Source organism: Protopterus annectens, chromosome 8.part0, assembly GCF_019279795.1.
Source record: "Protopterus annectens isolate FY-2018-M chromosome 8.part0, PAN1.0, whole genome shotgun sequence".
Classification (NCBI taxonomy): domain Eukaryota; kingdom Metazoa; phylum Chordata; order Ceratodontiformes; family Protopteridae; genus Protopterus; species Protopterus annectens.
Genome location: NC_056741.1, coordinates 1,418,973,475 through 1,418,990,662, shown reverse-complemented (window position 1 = coordinate 1,418,990,662; position 17,188 = coordinate 1,418,973,475). Strand labels below are relative to the sequence as shown.

The window sequence follows — 17,188 nt, the reverse complement described above, 5'->3', positions numbered from 1 at the left end:
CTGTTGTAGGCAGGGAATCATTGGTATTACTGCTTCTAAACTGTGAGAGTGTTGAGTTCAAACACTTTTTAGGTACCATTGTAATTTCCTCATATGCAGTCTGGCATATGGTAGTAGTATGCAGGATGCCATGAATCCCAGGGCCTGCAGAATTTTTCTTGCAGGGAGATGGGACTTTTTTGCCATTAATTGAAAATACTGAGTTAGTTGAACTTGTTTGTCTGGCGTGAGATAAGCCATCTGGGCCGTTGTATTTAAGCTGGCACCCAGGAATGTAATCTGTTGCGAGGGCACTAGTTTTGACTTCTTTTCGTTTACTGTGTACCCTAGAGAAATTAGCAACCTTTTTACAAACGCCAGATGCTGTAGAAGAATGTCCTTTGTCTCTGCTTGAATGAGGCAGTCATCCAGGTATGGGTATATTTGAATTCCTTTTTGTCTGCAAAATGCAATTACTGGTGCCAGGCACTTTGCAAAGTCCCTGGGCGCAGTAGATAAGCCAAAGGGCAGTGCAGAGAATTGGTAGTGCATTGTATCAGCTTTGAATCTGAGGCATCTTCTGCAATTTTATCTTTTGGGGACATGCAGGTATGCCTCTTTGAGGTCCAGAGTAACAAGCCAAGCCTTTTTGCCCAGCATGGGTAGAAGCTGCTGTAATGTCAACATTTTGAATTTCGGAATATCCAGGTAAGTATTTAGAATTGAAAGGTCTAGTATGGTCCTCCAGGCCTTGTCCTTTCTGGGGACCAGGAAGAGTCTTGAGTAAAATCCTTGTCCTTGTTCCTGTTGTGGTACTTTTTGAATAGCTCTCCTGTCCATGAGGGCTGAAATTTGTTTTTGTGCCTCTGCCCATTGATTTTGTGGCAGGTCTGGCATTCCTTTTAGCCTTGGTAAAGATTTTGTGGCAGGTCTGGCATTCCTTTTAGCCTTGGTAAAGTATGAAAGTGGAACCTGTAACTTTGAGACACAATATTCAGAACCTATTTGTCTTGGGTGATGGTTTGCCAGTTTTGAGAAAAAAGTGCTAGTTTTCCTCCTAAGGGGGCTGCCAAAAGGGAAGTGCTTGGCGTACGAAGGGGGAAGTCATTGGGACTGTTTCCTGTACGGCTGAGACTTGTCCTCACCTCCTTTTGGGGTTGAGGTGCCCCCACTGTCGTTGTCTGTTAGAGCCTTGGGGTTGAGATCTGCCTTTAGGGCGTCTGTGTCTGCCTCTCTGTGGTCTGCCTGACACTGGAAAGGACCAATTCTTTGTTGGCCAATTTCTGCTAAATCAAGGTGGCTGTACCTGTAAGAAATCCTTGACTGTTTGCATAGATTTAGCTTTACCCTCCATTTTCTTTAACACCTCTTCTGCCTTAACACCAAACAAGGTATCATGCTGTAAAGGAGCATCCAATAATTTTGCCTTAACATGATCAGGTAAACTCTGTTCTTTTAACCAAGCATGTCTTCGAATCACAGAACCCGTAACTGCAGCTCTACAAGAGGCCTCTAAAGAATCAAAACCACATTGCAGAGTATGTTTTCCCACCTGTTCAACTGCATGCAATAAATCCTGCATTTCTTTACAGTCAGGAGCTTCTGAGCTTGCAAGCATTTTTTGTTTTAACGGAGCCATTAAATATTGTTGATACTTAAGCATGTGAAACTGGCAATTTAAAGCCCTTACTGCTAAAGTTGCAGAAGTGTAAACTTTCTTCCCCCATCCATCCAAAGCTCTGGAATCTCTGTCAGAGGGTACTGGATTTTTTGCAATGGAAGCCTTAACCCCTTTTGGACCCTGGGAAATAGTTTCTGGGTCAGCAGAAGGGTTTTTATAAAGAAACTTGTGAGAGTCAGGTACTTACCTATCGGGCTGGTGCAGGGGGCAAAGAATCAGGAGATAAGCTGGATTCAGAGAACACATCATCCACAATATCTAGCAAAGGCGGAATAGCCAGGGGCCTGTGCTGAGGCAATAAAAGGAAATCCCTGAGCCTTTTCTTGGATTCCGAATAATCCTGACTTTCCCAATGGAAATGCTCCCTCATGGTATGTAAAGTTTCCCCAAAAGAATAATCCTCAGGAGGAGAGGCTGAAGGGATAGATTCTTCAGCATCAGAGTCCTCATAGGGGGGAAGAGAGTATCCATGGTCTGAAGAGGAATCAGAGGAAATGGAAACCTGATCAGAGGAATCATAGTCTGTATCCTGCCTAGGCCTTTTCTCAGGAGGGGGATGGGAACCCCTGATTAGAGTAATGAGCTCTTCGGCCATTTTAAGCATCTGTTTCTTAGGCATGGAGGACTGTCCCAGTTGAATGCTGTACTTGCTTCTTTGTCTTTAATGGTACTTTTGTCTTGGCTGTTGCTTTAATGGTAAGTTGTGAAGGTCTGAAAACACCCTCAGAAGCCGATGCCTGCTCAGCGGCTCCGGACCCATCTGAGGGATTAGTTTCCATAGGTCCAATACCTTGAGTTTCCAGAGGCCTAGTTGTCTCCACATGGGAGTCGGAGGCGGCCTGTGGCTCTGAGGTAGCGGGTGTCAGGGGCTGCGAAAGCGACTCACTGAGAACCGGCGAACCGACGACTGGCCTAGAAGAGGTTTCGTCATCGGTTTTGGACCTCGGATGCCTGTCTTTATCCTTGTCTTTGCGTTTTTTCAAAATTGCGGTCGGTTGATCTGACGGCATAGTATAATTGAACCTTCGGCCAAAGTAGTGCAAAGCAAAATCAAAATGTCTTTTTATAGTGCGTTTGTTAAATCTAGCACAAAACCAACAACTAGTGACGTCGTGATCAGGGCCTAGGCATGGAATACAGTAAGAGTGGAAGTCCTTATGAGGTATTTGCTTCCCACAAGAAATACAATTATTAACTTTTTCTGACATCGGACTGAGACAAGAAAAAAGTTTCCCCAACGGGGTACTTGGCTTTATTGAAGACTTCGGATCTGAAATTCGACTTTGAAAATCTCAGGAGTCGGCCGACCGGCACTTGCGAACTGCTTCAGCTTCGGGCACCGCGTGGCAAGAAAGACTGAAGAAAATGGCGTCGGATGCATCTTATATAGCCCTGGTGCACCGACGTCAGGGAAGAAGTGACAGCAACCGACGCCGGACCAAGACTTTGGAACTCTGGCTGACTGCGGGACCACCTGACGGCAGGATAACCCAAGTGTAATGACTGCAGCAGTGTAACAAGATGAACATCAAACTCCAACTTTTAATGGTGTTTCTGGTACCTCGGCAAACAGCCTTCAAGGAATAACATAAGCCACCAGCCATTCCCATTTTATATCAAACTGCTCCAGTTAAACAATCACTTCATCACCCAATAATCTACTCCAAGAACCTGCTTAAACAAACATACCCTTAAAAAGGGTAAACTATTTTTCCATATACAATAAGTTACAAAACATCATATATACAATATTATAACTAATACATTTAAATTCACATCCTGATTCATACCTTTAGGTTTTAAAGCATTATAATTTAGAATGAACCTGCTTTCCATCAAGCTGGTTGTTTATGTTATTCCTTGAAGGCTGTTTGCCGAGGTACCAGAAACATCATTAAAAGTTGGAGTCTGTTTTTAGTGACCACCTCCCGAGTGTATTTTTTTTTATATTTCATGTTACTATATATGTTTGGATCACTAATGATTCAACATGTTAATTTTCCTCAAAGTAGTTCTAGCATGTTCTGCACTAACAGTGTGTTGTGAAGGTGTACTAAAAGCACAGCTAGTGAATTAGCATTTTGTGAATTTACAAGCGTAAGACTCTTTCAGAAGAGCAAATTAGCTAAAAGAGTACATGGGGAACACATAACTGTTGCCTGCTCATAACTGCTTAATCCTTGCTTACTTACCCCACCCCACTTTTTATTTTGGCCGAGAAGTTGCTTTTATTAATTCTTCATACTGTTATAACTAGAACAGGTTCACAAAGTGAAAACCAACAGCCATAACAACTTCTGAAAGACTGCTGGATGACTCCAGATAGTCACTAACATTCTTACAGCTGCAAAATACATAATACATGAAAGAAAGAGAAAGAGAGAGAGATATGCATGCTGTCTCCCAGAGTGTAAGCCATGAAATCATCTGCTTTTCCAGCAGTACAAGACACAATTATGCTTTCTTGCAAACTTACCTGAAACCAGATGGCGTTAACAATTTTGCTGAGTACAAACAGTGGCAATACCCATAGTGCACTAAAAACAGAAGTCAGAATAAACTCTAGCCAGGTCCACACACCACTGTGAAGCAAAGGATCACCTGTGAAATGAAAATATGTATCAAATAAATGCATTTATCCACTGAGCAACCCAATAAGAAACTACATTAACAGCAAACATAAAATATCATGTCATGTGTATATATTTGTTATTAAATGGCTCAGTATAACACTACACAAACAGTAAACCTCACATCATTTTATGAAAGAAGACTGTGGTGTGTGTGTGTGTGTCTGTGTATACACGGGTTTACATGATTGTCTAAACTACTTTAGTACAACTTGCTTGACTCAAGTGTCAAATACTGTACTACTTGATATGATAATTTTCAGAACAAATAAAACAACTCCAAGATAACCCAACCTCAGGGAAAAGGGAATACAAGCGTTTCTTCTTACATATATGTATGTGTGATTTCAAAGTTGCTGCACATTATTCTGGGCAGCTTGAGGCAAAGCTCCCAACACTAAGACTTGACCCCTAAAAAAAAAAAACAAAAACAAAAACAAAAAAAAAACCAACTAGAAATAGTTTCTGAACTGCCACTTAGATTTACTCCATTTTTCTTCATGCAGCCCCACAGTCAAAAGACAATACATGCTTCTGTTTTCTTCAAGACTTATCTAAAACCACATAGCAGACAGATGCACAACACAGCAGTCTTTTACTATACCTGGGTCACTAAATATGAGATAATTTCTTACCATATTAGTTCACTACTCGTTTATTTTACATTTTCTGTTACGCTGGTAGATGCAGCAAAAGCCAAGGACCCTTTCAGCCATAACCTAGGCGAACAGGCAGGCACAAATATACATACAATAAAGCTGAATTACATAACAATCTTCCATTATATTAAAAACTTTAATATATAGTGAATGTTTAGCATGATAAACAAATATACATTGATATTGATAGTCACATCGCCACAGTAAGTCAGGAAGTCCTCCTACGTGGCACACCTCATTGTAAAAGGGTTCTCATCCAGGAAAAAAGAGGTTATTGTTCCCCTCTACTAGTCACTCATTAGACCCATTATAGAGTACAACACCCCTTTTGGAATGTACCTCACGAGACATCTGCAGCAGCAGCTGGAAAGGCCACAGAAGTACCTCACAAAGAGGATTACTGGCCTCAAACAAATGCCCTACACTGACCGCCTCAAAAAACTCCAGCTTTACTCTGTAGCATTTCGCCTACTCCAAGGTGATCTCTGCCTAACATATAAAGCTATGTCAAACCCAGAGCTGTTGGACATGCTACACCTAAAGAAATCCTAATCCCTCCAAGCTACATGCTCTAGGGACCTAAACTTTGTCACCACAATAAACAGGACACGCTGGAGGGATAGATTCCTGTCCCAGAGACTTCCTATACTCTGGAACACGCTACCCATCTATGTCAAGGAAAGTTCTTCATTAGCACTATTCAAGAAAAACCTTGATGAGTGGATGGGAAATAGGAAATACACCCCGGAGATCACTTCTGTGTCTCTGCTGGACAGTGGCACAGGAAAATAACTTTCTTGGGTGGCGTAAGCTATGGTAACTTGCTGGCTAGGCTTACGTAGGCCCTTGGGCCGATAGCCTAGTACCTACCTATGAACCTATAAATAACAGGAAACCAAAATAACAATATGCATGATGATATGCAGATGTCCAGTGTACTATTTTCCAATATCTGAGGATTCACAGGGTCTCATCTCTTCGGTATTATGCAAAATCAGCCTGTTCATTAACCACCAACACAGTACAAAAAACATTGGAGTGTTCTTTAACATGGTTCTGTGGGTAGCCCTCTGAAAGAACACACACTATGGAGCTAACATTAACTGGCATGGTATTCTATGAACCAATGGAAATCTTTTAGAATGATTTCTCTTCAATGGCTAGGTTGAAGGGAGGGAGGGTTGTTACCACAAGGGCCAGAAACCGAAATCTAGACATGTAAAGGTGACAGTCACAGAAGTGTTTAACTTCAGTGCATGAAAGCCTGCATGCTCAAACTGTAGAGAGAACCCCACATACCATGAAGTTCATGTATCATGGAGAGGAGTGGTTCCCTGATGGGAGACAAAAAAGCAGCAGTTTTTAAGAAGCTTTTCAACCACAATCTTGCTCACCAAAGCAGCTGACTTGTACACACTTCAGTCATAATAACTTTGGTCCAAATCACCCATGTATCAAAGATGCATCAAGATTTGCTTGCAAGCCAACACCACTGCATTTATTTAGACTGAAAACCATTTCTAATTAGAAGCATAGGCCTACAAAACAGGATTTCTAACAGCTTCTATCACGAGAACTGCCCCCCTCAAAAAGGTAAATTCAGTAGGTTCATGAGTTTACATCAGACGATGGGCCCAAAATGAGCCGTCACCTCAAATGTGTCAGAGCACCTTTGGCTATGACTGGAAGTGTTCTGCATCTCCAAAGATTTAAACCCTGAAACAATGCCTTTCTCAGCTACCAACAGCCAAGGAGAATGTCTTGATATTTCTTTCCTGAACACTGTGATAATGCCTGGAATCAATGGCTCCGGCAAAAAAGCACAAAGGACCTTTCTGTGAGAGGGAACAGTTTCCATGGGACTGCAGTCACACGCAGAATCTTAATGCTATAATGTCCTCGGCCCTTCCCATGGGTAGGGATGGCCATTGAAACGTGTCCAATTACACCTTGAAAAGACAACAGACTTCTTCCAATTTATGGTCATCTCCAGGGACTTCATCCAAGAAAGCAGCCATAAGCCAGCCACCACCAGAAACCCTTGGAGGCAGGCTACCAAAAGCTAGGCATCCACCATTAGAACAACTTTCTGCAAGGCTTCCATAAGAATGGCCAAGAGCTTGGTAATGACTCTCAGCATTTATGGAAGCCCAGATGGTAACAATTTGTACTGGAAATTATGATCGCTCATAGCAAAAATAAGGAATCTTCTGTGGGGACCCAAATGGCACAGTGCCAAAAGGCAACAATCTTATCCAGCAGCACCAGCTAGGCACACTTTGGCAGCAGTGTTATGACCATCAAAAACGTAATGCATCTGATGTGCTGACTGAAGTTGCCAAGATCCAGAATGAGACAGACATCACCCATCCATTCCAGACTGGGAAGAAGTAAAACTTCCATTACTCCTCCCAACATCAGCAGAGTCTGGGCCTTTATCAAGTGTTAGTCTGACATGGACTGTTCAACCTGCAGACCACTTTCTGCAGAATCCAAAACACCACAGCAGCAAAACAAAACATTAAAATACCACAGTTTAAGTCTTTCTGGAGAATGTTGGAGGAGACAGCTGAGCTCCAAAATATGGCTTATAGGGACTACTGCATCAACCTACTCGTCTTTTGTAATGGTTCTCTACGATGAAGTGAATTCATCATCACACCCATGACAAATTCCAGATCAGATCGGTGGCTACTACAGTAATTCCTCTTGTGGAAGTATGCCAGCACTTGATGAAGCAAGAATGCGATGCTTAAGGGTCTTCCTCAGATGCTGAAGAGGCCCCTGCTTCTTCTGGAGTTGGCCAAAGCTAAACGAGATAGGAGATGAAACAGCAGGAAAGTAGGATTCGTAAAGGAAATCCAGACAGACAAAGGCCATTTTCCTCCTCAGGAAGTCATCAGCCAGGTCTTACACTGACCAAATATCATAGTTCCCAAGAAATGAACATGTGAGTTCTTGTTTGTGAACTCTCAACCATATCACCATGGACAGACAAACACCTGATCCCATAACCGAGCCAACACGTCAACACACAAAGTTACAGCAGGAAACTGGAACAAACTGCCTATCTATGTCAAACAGAGATCCTCATTGGCACTCTAAGAAAAATCTTGATGATTGGATGGGAGATGGGAAATTCACCCCGGGGATCACTTCTGTGGCTCTGCTTGACAGGGGCACAGGAAAATAATTTTCTTGGGTGGCAAAAGCCAGGGTACCGTTTGGCTAGGCTTACATAGGCCCTAGGGCCAATAGCCTAGTACCTACCTATGACCCTATGAAATACAGTATGCCTACAGTCAAAGCTGCATATAGTCTTGTAGGATTCTCCCTGAATTCAGACAGGAAGGTCCTTCAAATATACCCAAAGCCTTTTTTTCAATGAGGAGGACTGGAACCAGAACAGACAAGATAAATAACTAGAGACCCTGAGCACCAAAAAAAAAGCGAGGGAGTACACTATCCTACCTCTCATACCGTAAGCTGTAAACTTATTTTTGTCTAAAGCAAAGGTGACAAAATGCTGTGATCTCGGACACCAACAATGACCCAAAATGATCATGCTTAATTGAGCAATGGGATACTTGGTGGGTTGTTCTACGCACTCAGGCAGTAGCTTATAAACATCATCAGCCTTTTTAGGGCCCGAAGGGGAATAGATGGATATTTTCAAGATGCCCTCTTGGTGTCCCATATGAAGGCCTCCAAGGCAGGAATAACTCAAGCCTCCTCAGGCTTCTCCATTAGGCACTTCTGAAGGGAAGGGCTACATGCTCTAAGCCATCAACACTGTTCACCTGACAGACTCTGTCTTTATAGGTTCACAGGTTGGTACTAGGCTATTGGCCCTAGGGCCTATACAAGCCTAGCCATAACAATTCCCTGGCTACTACTTCTCACACTATTTACTTCTCTGGACCCCTATCTAGCAGGGCGACTGACGTGATCCCCAGGATGAATTTCCTTCTCCCATCCAATCGTCAAGGTTCCTTTTGAAGAGGGCCAAAGAGGCGCTCTGCTCGACATATATGGGCAGTCTACTCTAGAGTTTGGGGAGTCTCTGGGTCAGGAACCTATCCCTCCAGCATCTTTTGTTTATTGTGATGATAAGGTTTAGATCCCTGGAGTGTGTGGCTCTGAGGGATTGGGATTTCTTTAAGTGTAGCATGTCTAACAGCTCTGGGGTTGATATGGCCTTGTATGTTAAGCAGAGATTGCCTCCGAGTAGACGATATGTGACAGAGTATAGCTGGAGTTTTTTAAAGCAGTCAGCGTAGGGCATCTGTTTTAGGCCTGTGATTCTTTTAGTGAGGTATTTCTGCAGCCTTTCCAGTTGTTGCAGATGTCTTGAGAGGTACATACCAAACGGGGCGTTGTATTCTATAATGGGACTAATGAGGGATGAGTACAGTGGGACAATGACCTCCTTTTTTTTGGATGAAGCGCCCTTAGTGATGAGGTGTGCCACAAAGAAGGATTTCCTGACTGTTGTGGCGATGTGGTTATTGAAGGTGAGACCACTGTCCACCTGCGTCCCTAAGTTTCTTATCACACTTTCAGTGTTTAGTATGGTAATTCAAGGGCATATATTTTTTCCCAAAGGGGATAACTATACATTTCTTGGCATTGAGCTTGAGCCCATGGCTCTGGCCCCAAGCATCTGTTCCTGTAAGGCCCTTTTGTAGAGTATCCACATCATTTGGGGATTCAATAATGGCACCCAATTTGTAGTCATCTACGAACTTTGTTAGCCAGATTCCCTTAGTGTTGGCCTGTACTTCAGAGAAGTAGATGCTAAATAGCAGCGATCCCAGGACTGAACCCTGAAGTACTCCACTTGTCACTTGTCTGGAGCTGGACTTGGAGTCGGCTACTTTTACAGTGTGGGTTCTATCAGTAAGCCAGTGGGCAACCCATCGAGTGATGTAGGGATTAATGCCCAGCTTAGTAAGTCTATCTATGATTCCAGAGTGGGGGGAGGTGTCACAGGCCTTGGCGAGGTCCAGAGAGGCTGTGTGGACCTGCCTTACCCTCGTCCATGGCTCTGGAGACTGATTCAAAGAAGTCAATCAGGTTCAGGGGACAAGAGCAGCCCCTCACGAACCCAAACTGGGTGGGGTCCAGTGTTTGAAGGTTGCCAATGTCTTTGTTTACAAGTCCCATCCCATGATAATACATTCCATGGCCTTGCAGATCAGGCTCGTCAGACTGATGGGGCGGTAGCTCCTAGGATCCAAGGCGGATCCCCCCTTGTGGAGTGGGATAACTGTAGCTGTGCACCACTCAGTGGGCACAAAGCCTGAGGTGAGGCTATGATTAAACAGGACACTTAGGTAAGGTGCCAGTTCATGTTGTAGTTCATGTAGTACACAGCCCGGGATGTCATCTGGTCCCATGGATGCTGTATTCTTAGCTTTGAAGAGTGCGTTTTTTATCTGGGAGGCTGTTATTACCGGTATTTGGCAATCTTCCAGTATTGTGATGGGCTGTTTAGAGGGTGAGAGGGGGGTGAAGTTGGCACTAAATTGATCTGCCAGGATATTGGCAATATCCTTGGAATCAGTATATTTAATGCCATTCTGTTGTAGCTCAAAGCAGATCTGAGCATTACCATTTAGATTCTTGACATAGTTCTAGAATGCCTTGTGGTTGCCTTTGGAATCTTTGGCAATTTTATTTTCGTAACTAGCTTTGGAAGATTTTATGAGGGATCTCCGCTTCTTACTGAGGCTGGTAAGGGAGTTTTTTGCATCCTGGGATTTTCCTCTTTTCTGCAACAGTTTCTTCCTTTTGTTGTAAAGTTTGTTTATGGCAGGGGACCACCAGATTGGCTTCGTTTTTTTGGAGGAGAGCATCTTGGTTCTATTTGGGATGGCACGATTATCATGCATGAGTGGATGTGCTCGTACAGTGCCTTAGTGTAGGATTCAGCAGTTGAACTTTCAGTTCCCGTCTGCATGGGTGTCATGAAGTTTGCCACTTCTGACTTGAGTAGCATGAAGTTGGCTTTGGAGAAGTTTTTTATGGAAGTTTCCTTACTGGGGGGTGAGATGTGAAAGTTAAGGGTGATTAGCTTATGGTCAGACCTGACCAACGAGGGGGTGACCATAGGTGTGGAGCATTGATTTCCCATGTTGGTAATGACCAGGTCTAGGATATTTGAGTCCCTGGTAGGACTACAGATTAGTTGATCCAGAGCGTTGAAATTTATGAATTCCAGGAACCGTTGGGCAAAGGTGCTGGGACACGAGTTTTTCAGTTAATGGCAGGGTGCTGAAATCACCCAGTATTAGGGTGTTTGGTTGTATCTTAATATTTTCCAGTATGTTTAGAAAGGTGCAGTGAGAATCTTGGGGCAAGGTGAGGGATCTGTAGCAAGCTACAATTTGGATTGCAGTCTTACCTAGTGTTAGTTGCACTTGGAGAATTTCAGATGCACTGTGTTGGGCAACTAGCCTGGTAGTGTGAATATCCTTGATGAATATGGACACTCCTCCACCTTTAGTGTTTCGGTCCTTGTTTGCTAGCCGAAAAGTGTGGTAAGAGTTGTAGCCTGGTATTGCAGGGGTGCGCTGTGGAGCCTTGAACCAGGTCTCAGTTACTGCACAGATATCGAGGTTCTCCATTTTTAGGAGTGCCTCGAGAGAGTGCATTTTGAGGTTTAGACTTCTAGCATTAAGTAGCATTACCTTCATAATTTTCATGCTTGTACCTGTTAAGGTGATGATTTTGTCCTTTGAACTTTGCCTATAAAAAAGGGCACTATAGAGCCTTAGCCAGTAATCTGAATCCCAAGGGCGACAGGTGCAGACCATCTCTGGCAAAGCATCGTGGTCTGTCGATCATGTCACCCCAGGCAGACAGATACTGGATTCCCTTTGAATGGCACCAAAAGCTTAGCCAATTGTTAATGTCAATCATTTTGTCCTTATATTGTGGTATCATTCTGGGCGAAGGCAGGATGCTACTCAGGGCTAGGGTCATATCTGCCTGGGCCACATGATCAGAGAGCTCTTCCATGTCTCTTTTCATGTAGTCCAGGGAGGTACATCTCAAGTCATTCACTCCAACATGGACAATGACAGTCATATTTGTACTTGTTGCGGAGTAACTCGAGTGCATGCATTATGTGGCGGATCCTGGCACCTGACAGGCAGGCAGCTGACTGTAATTCTCTCCTTGTTCAGCGTGGTGAGTGAGACATCAGTGCGCCTGACTATAGAGCCACCTATGACTAAAGTGTTAGGTACGTTGTCTTGCCTTAGGGACTGTTGCTGGGTGGCACACTGGTGTTGTGAGTGGCACACTGGTGTTGTGAGCTATGTGACACTTTGGTTGTGATTGGTGTTTGTTTGCATTTCAGATTCGGAGGTCCTTGTTGCTTGGGCAGGTTACAGTTCAGGGCCTCCGCATATGTGGATTTAATGTTGCTATGCGTGGGTGCTGGTGGTGCGGGTTTAGATGGGCTATGTGTTGCTTGAGGTGTAGTGCGGGTGTTAACCTTCTCCTCTTGACTGTCTAGCACAGTCTTAGGTAGAGAGAGCTTTGATTCCAGTTTGGCTATGTAAGTGCATCTCTCACAGGTTGTAGTGTTTCATGGTAGGAGGAGATGGTTGTCTGTGTACATGAGGCAATTGCTGCATTGCCCCAGTATGCCCAGATTCACCAGGTGGACAGGAGAAATCACCAGAAGCTGGCCCTTGGACATGCCTGGTTTAGTGCTTTTTTGAAAAGTACAGGAGCTGTTTTTCTTGCTTTAGCAAGGAACTTTGCAAATTAAAGGCTGTTTAGTGCCTACGATTAATTTCTCCTTATTAACAAGGAGAGGTGAGTGCTTGTATCAGTTTAAGGCTTCCTAGTGCTTTCCAGCAGGTATTAGAGCAAGTGCTAGTCACAGGGATGCTTAACGGTAAGATGAAAAAAAAAATGGTTTATCCTAAACACTGCACTGTGCACTAGATAAGTTAAATGTGAAAGTAGGTAACTTAAGTTTTACCTGTCTAAAAAGTTAAGTTTTATTGGAGTGTCACTATTTTTAAAACAGCAAGACAGATTGAAAGGGGGTGGTCACTTTTGTATTCTGGTACTATGGAATACAGTAGGATGGCCAATAAATTTAAAAAGTTGAAGGGGAGTGATTTCATGTCAGACACACTGGCCTCCAAATCTGAGAGTACCACGACCTCAACTATTAATAAGCAGCAACGTACGTGGAGGGAAGCACGACATAACAGTAGAGTATATCAAGAGATCAGAATCCAACAACAGACTGTGTGCTAACTAAAGGCTGAATATTTTAAAGACAGGCACTTGCCCAACAGACAAAGCCTTCAGGCTGAACTCTTTCTAATGCTACACTTTTGCACCTGTGACTCGAGTTCGCACTACACAAGCATCTATCTTGATCTCCAGGTTCTGAGGCATGAATCCTTGCAATGGATGACTTGCTGAACCCTCCTCAGCCAGCTTCTGTTGGCCCATAAAGGCCTTGGGGGTCAGACACAAAAGACAATATCCAGTCTCAAAATAGCACTAATCACTGTTTAGTACAATCGAGAAACCACTCTCTAGGATCAAGCGGAGTGACTCCAAGCAGTAACTGATCATCAGGAGACAGGACAGCACAACACCCTTGGGACACACTACTGAAGGTAGGAGCTCAGGGTGTGCCTCCTTCAGTCATTTAGGTCAAATCTTCATTCCTTGCTGGTTAAGTAAGCTTACCACACCAGTAAATGTTGAAATGATCACTAGTGTAGTATCCTTAGCTATATAGGTTATATCCTGCTAAGGATATTACAGCCGGACAGATTCCAAACCTTCAAAGGCACCTTCCATGTGGCCAAACTGTTTTTCTTTAGCTCACCTCAATCTGAGTAACAGTGGATTGGGCACAAAGGCCTTCAGAGCTTTCATATCAACAGAGAGAAATGCCTATATATATATATATATATATATATATATATATATATATATATATATATATATATAAAACAAGAAGCTTCCGACTCTCCACGTTAAAAAACTTTTACTTTTTATTTATAAAAACAGACAGAAGGTAAGCGCTTTCGCGTATGCTACCATACGCTTCATCAGACAATTTAATGTGAAAAATAACTGCAGATTTATAGGGAGGTTCAGCCAATAAACAGTTGTCTTAAATCAATCAATTAACTACTTATGTAATTAAGAAAACATTTGAGCATTCAGGAATTTAAAGGAAGACTGTTTTTAAAAACTCCTCATTTAAAAATGTATTATAAAACAAACATAGACAAACATAAAGAAAGGAAGACTGTTTTTAAAAACTCCTCATTTAAAAATGTATTATAAAACAAACATAGACAAACATAAAGAATAGAACAAACCCTGCCATAACACTTCAAGAACATTCAAAAGTTCATGAAATTACAACTGAACAAATGTTGCCTATTCTAAACACACTATAAAACAATATTACAAAGCAACCAGACGAGTATTTAATGCAATATGTTCTGGCAGAAATCATTGGACAACTTATGCAGCATTTTTGGCTCACTTAAAATGTAAAGCTGCTCACATTGTTCCTTAGTAAAAAATTTTTTACTAATGTATACTAAGGCAATTCCATTCATGAAAATACTTGATGTAAATATATATATGAATAAATAAATAACCGTATATATAAATAGATATGCAAATATATATGTATGTAAAGATATCAATAAATATAAATAAATAAATATGTATAAATAAGTATATAAATATAAATATATAAATATATAAATATAGTCATATGAAAATATAAATGTAAATTATAACTCGCTGTTTCTAAAATGTATTATATATTTGTAATTGTATAGTGAAATAAAGAATTAAAATTTTTTATATAAAATTATGTCAAAGAGACCACCCCTAACTTGCTAAAAATAGTCAGTGCAAAATATAAACTTTTTAAATGAAAAATGAAAATGAAATAAAATAAATAAATTAATTTATCTGTAAGATAAAGTAAGAGAAGCAAAGCTCTATGAATTCTCAGGCTATATGAATGAATAATATATCAGAATCATAATGTGGTGTAACTTGAAAGCAATTGTATACAATTTAAAACTTGAAGACAAATAAATAGACACAATAATGAATGTATAAAGAAAAAATATAAATAAATAAATAAATAAATACACTCTAAACCAATAAATAAATGTCACAGATGCAGCTGGAGATGGTAACTATTCTACACTATATAATGTCATCTTCGGTTATTAAGAAATGACCTGATGGTAATATAATTGTTCAAACCTGGGGGGCAGTGACCTCTAAGTTTAAGTATCCATTTTAGTTCATTTAGCTCGATCTGATTTATATAGTCACCACCTCTATCTGTGGCCTCTACAACTTGCAGCACCCTGAATACAAAGGAATGCGATGGATTAGAAATCACATGCTTGGCCAAAGCATTTAAATCATTTTTCTTTTTTATATCATATTGATGGTTATATATTCTATTCTTAAGCTTCCTTTTGGTAAGGCCTATATAGAATACATTACAGTGTTCACATGTAGCTAAATAAATTAATCCAGAGGTGTTGCAGGTGGCTCTAAATCTGGGTATAAACGTGAAGTCAAGTTCTGGATGCACAAATTCTTGACTTTTAGTTATAAACTTGCAGTAATTGCAGTTATGACATGGATAGGTTCCAAGAGAATCATTAGTGCCTAACATATTGTGTGATAATTTTGGCTTCCTGTCACATAGTAAGGATTTTAAATTTTTATTACTCCTATAAACTATATGAGGAGAATTACCTATTATTTTCTTGGTAGGTTCATCCAACATTAAGACCCTCCAATTATTGACTAATATTTTCTTAATATTCATGAAGTCATTAGTGTATGTCGTAATGAAAGAAACTCTATCAGTATGATTATAATTATAAACAGTATTCGTGAAATTAACTGCCTGGCGATTAATTCTAGAAGCATGTGAAGTCAAAGATTCTAAAGGCAAAACATTGTTTCTAACTTCCATTACTAGGTCATGGTTATAACCTCTTTCTAGGAACATATTCACCATTTTGTCAGCTTCTCTATTTAAATCATCCTTGTCAGTACATATTTTACTTAGTCTAACAAATTGACTTTTCAAAATACCTTTAAAGGTATGACGAGGATGCATACTGTCGTATTTCAAAATGGTGTTCCTCCAACATTTTTTCTTAAACAGTGTGGATACTAATCTCCCTCTTCTAATATTTATGCTGACATCTAAAAAATTAACTGATGAGTAAGAAGTTTCAGCTGAAAATCTCAAAAAAGTAGTGGTGGTTTCTAAGTAAGTTTTAAAATCATAAAATTCCTTGACCGAGCCATCCCAAACAATTAAAATATCATCAACAAAACGCTTATATAGCAGAACTTTGTGAAATGAAAAGTGTGTGAAGACATTATGCAGCTCCCAATGGTGTACAACTAGATTTGCATATGTGTTTGCACAGGGGGTCCCCATGGCCACGCCACAAGACTGAAGGTAAAGCTTACCCCCAAATGCAAACACATTGTTGCTTAACACCATGTCTAATAGTTGACACACCAAAATGGCAGTGTTCCCTTTCAAATCTTGACTATGTTGTAATAAATCACGAATGGCTTCAATCCCAACATCATTAGGGATTGAAGTAAATAGACTCTGCACATCCATTGTGATTAAAAGATGTTTATCCTGCCTAAACTCAAATTCCAAAGACTGTAAATAATTTATAAGCTGGTAGGTATCTTTAAGAATCGTGGGGATGGCTTCTACTAAGGGTCTTAACGTTTTCTCTAAGAAGATTGATATGTTTTCAGTGACCCATTTGGCACCAGACACTATCGGCCTCATTGGTGGTGGTAAGGTCTCCTTGTGCATTTTTGGTAGTCCTTTAATTATAGGTACTACCGGGTGCTCAATAGAAAAAAAGTCATATAAAGTATTCGATATCTGGGTACACATTAACATGTCGTACATATCATCTTTAACAGTTTTAATGATAGAGTTAAACTTAGTTTGATCAATTAAAAGATATGTATTGTCAGCTTCCAACATATTGCTCATTAAAACATTGTAATCAATTGTATTAAAAATGGCTAAGCCTCCTCCTTTGTCGACTGGCCTGAAAGTTAGTGTATCATCATTGCTGAGATTTCGTAGCGAATTCATGTTATTGCTTGACATATTAAAAAACGCACATTTCCTTGTACCATTATAAAAATAACTA

At 41.0% G+C, this 17,188-nt stretch overlaps 1 protein-coding gene across 1 annotated transcript in view; it reads right to left on the bottom strand.

Moving 5' to 3' along the window:
- The window catches only part of EI24 (EI24 autophagy associated transmembrane protein), a 462,003-nt gene that overhangs the window by 353,807 nt on the left and 91,008 nt on the right, over positions 1 to 17,188 (bottom strand). The window contains exon 6 of the mRNA XM_044081026.1: positions 4,137 to 4,261. Coding sequence (XP_043936961.1) covers positions 4,137 to 4,261 — 125 coding nt within the window. The remainder of the gene's footprint in view (positions 1 to 4,136; positions 4,262 to 17,188) is intronic.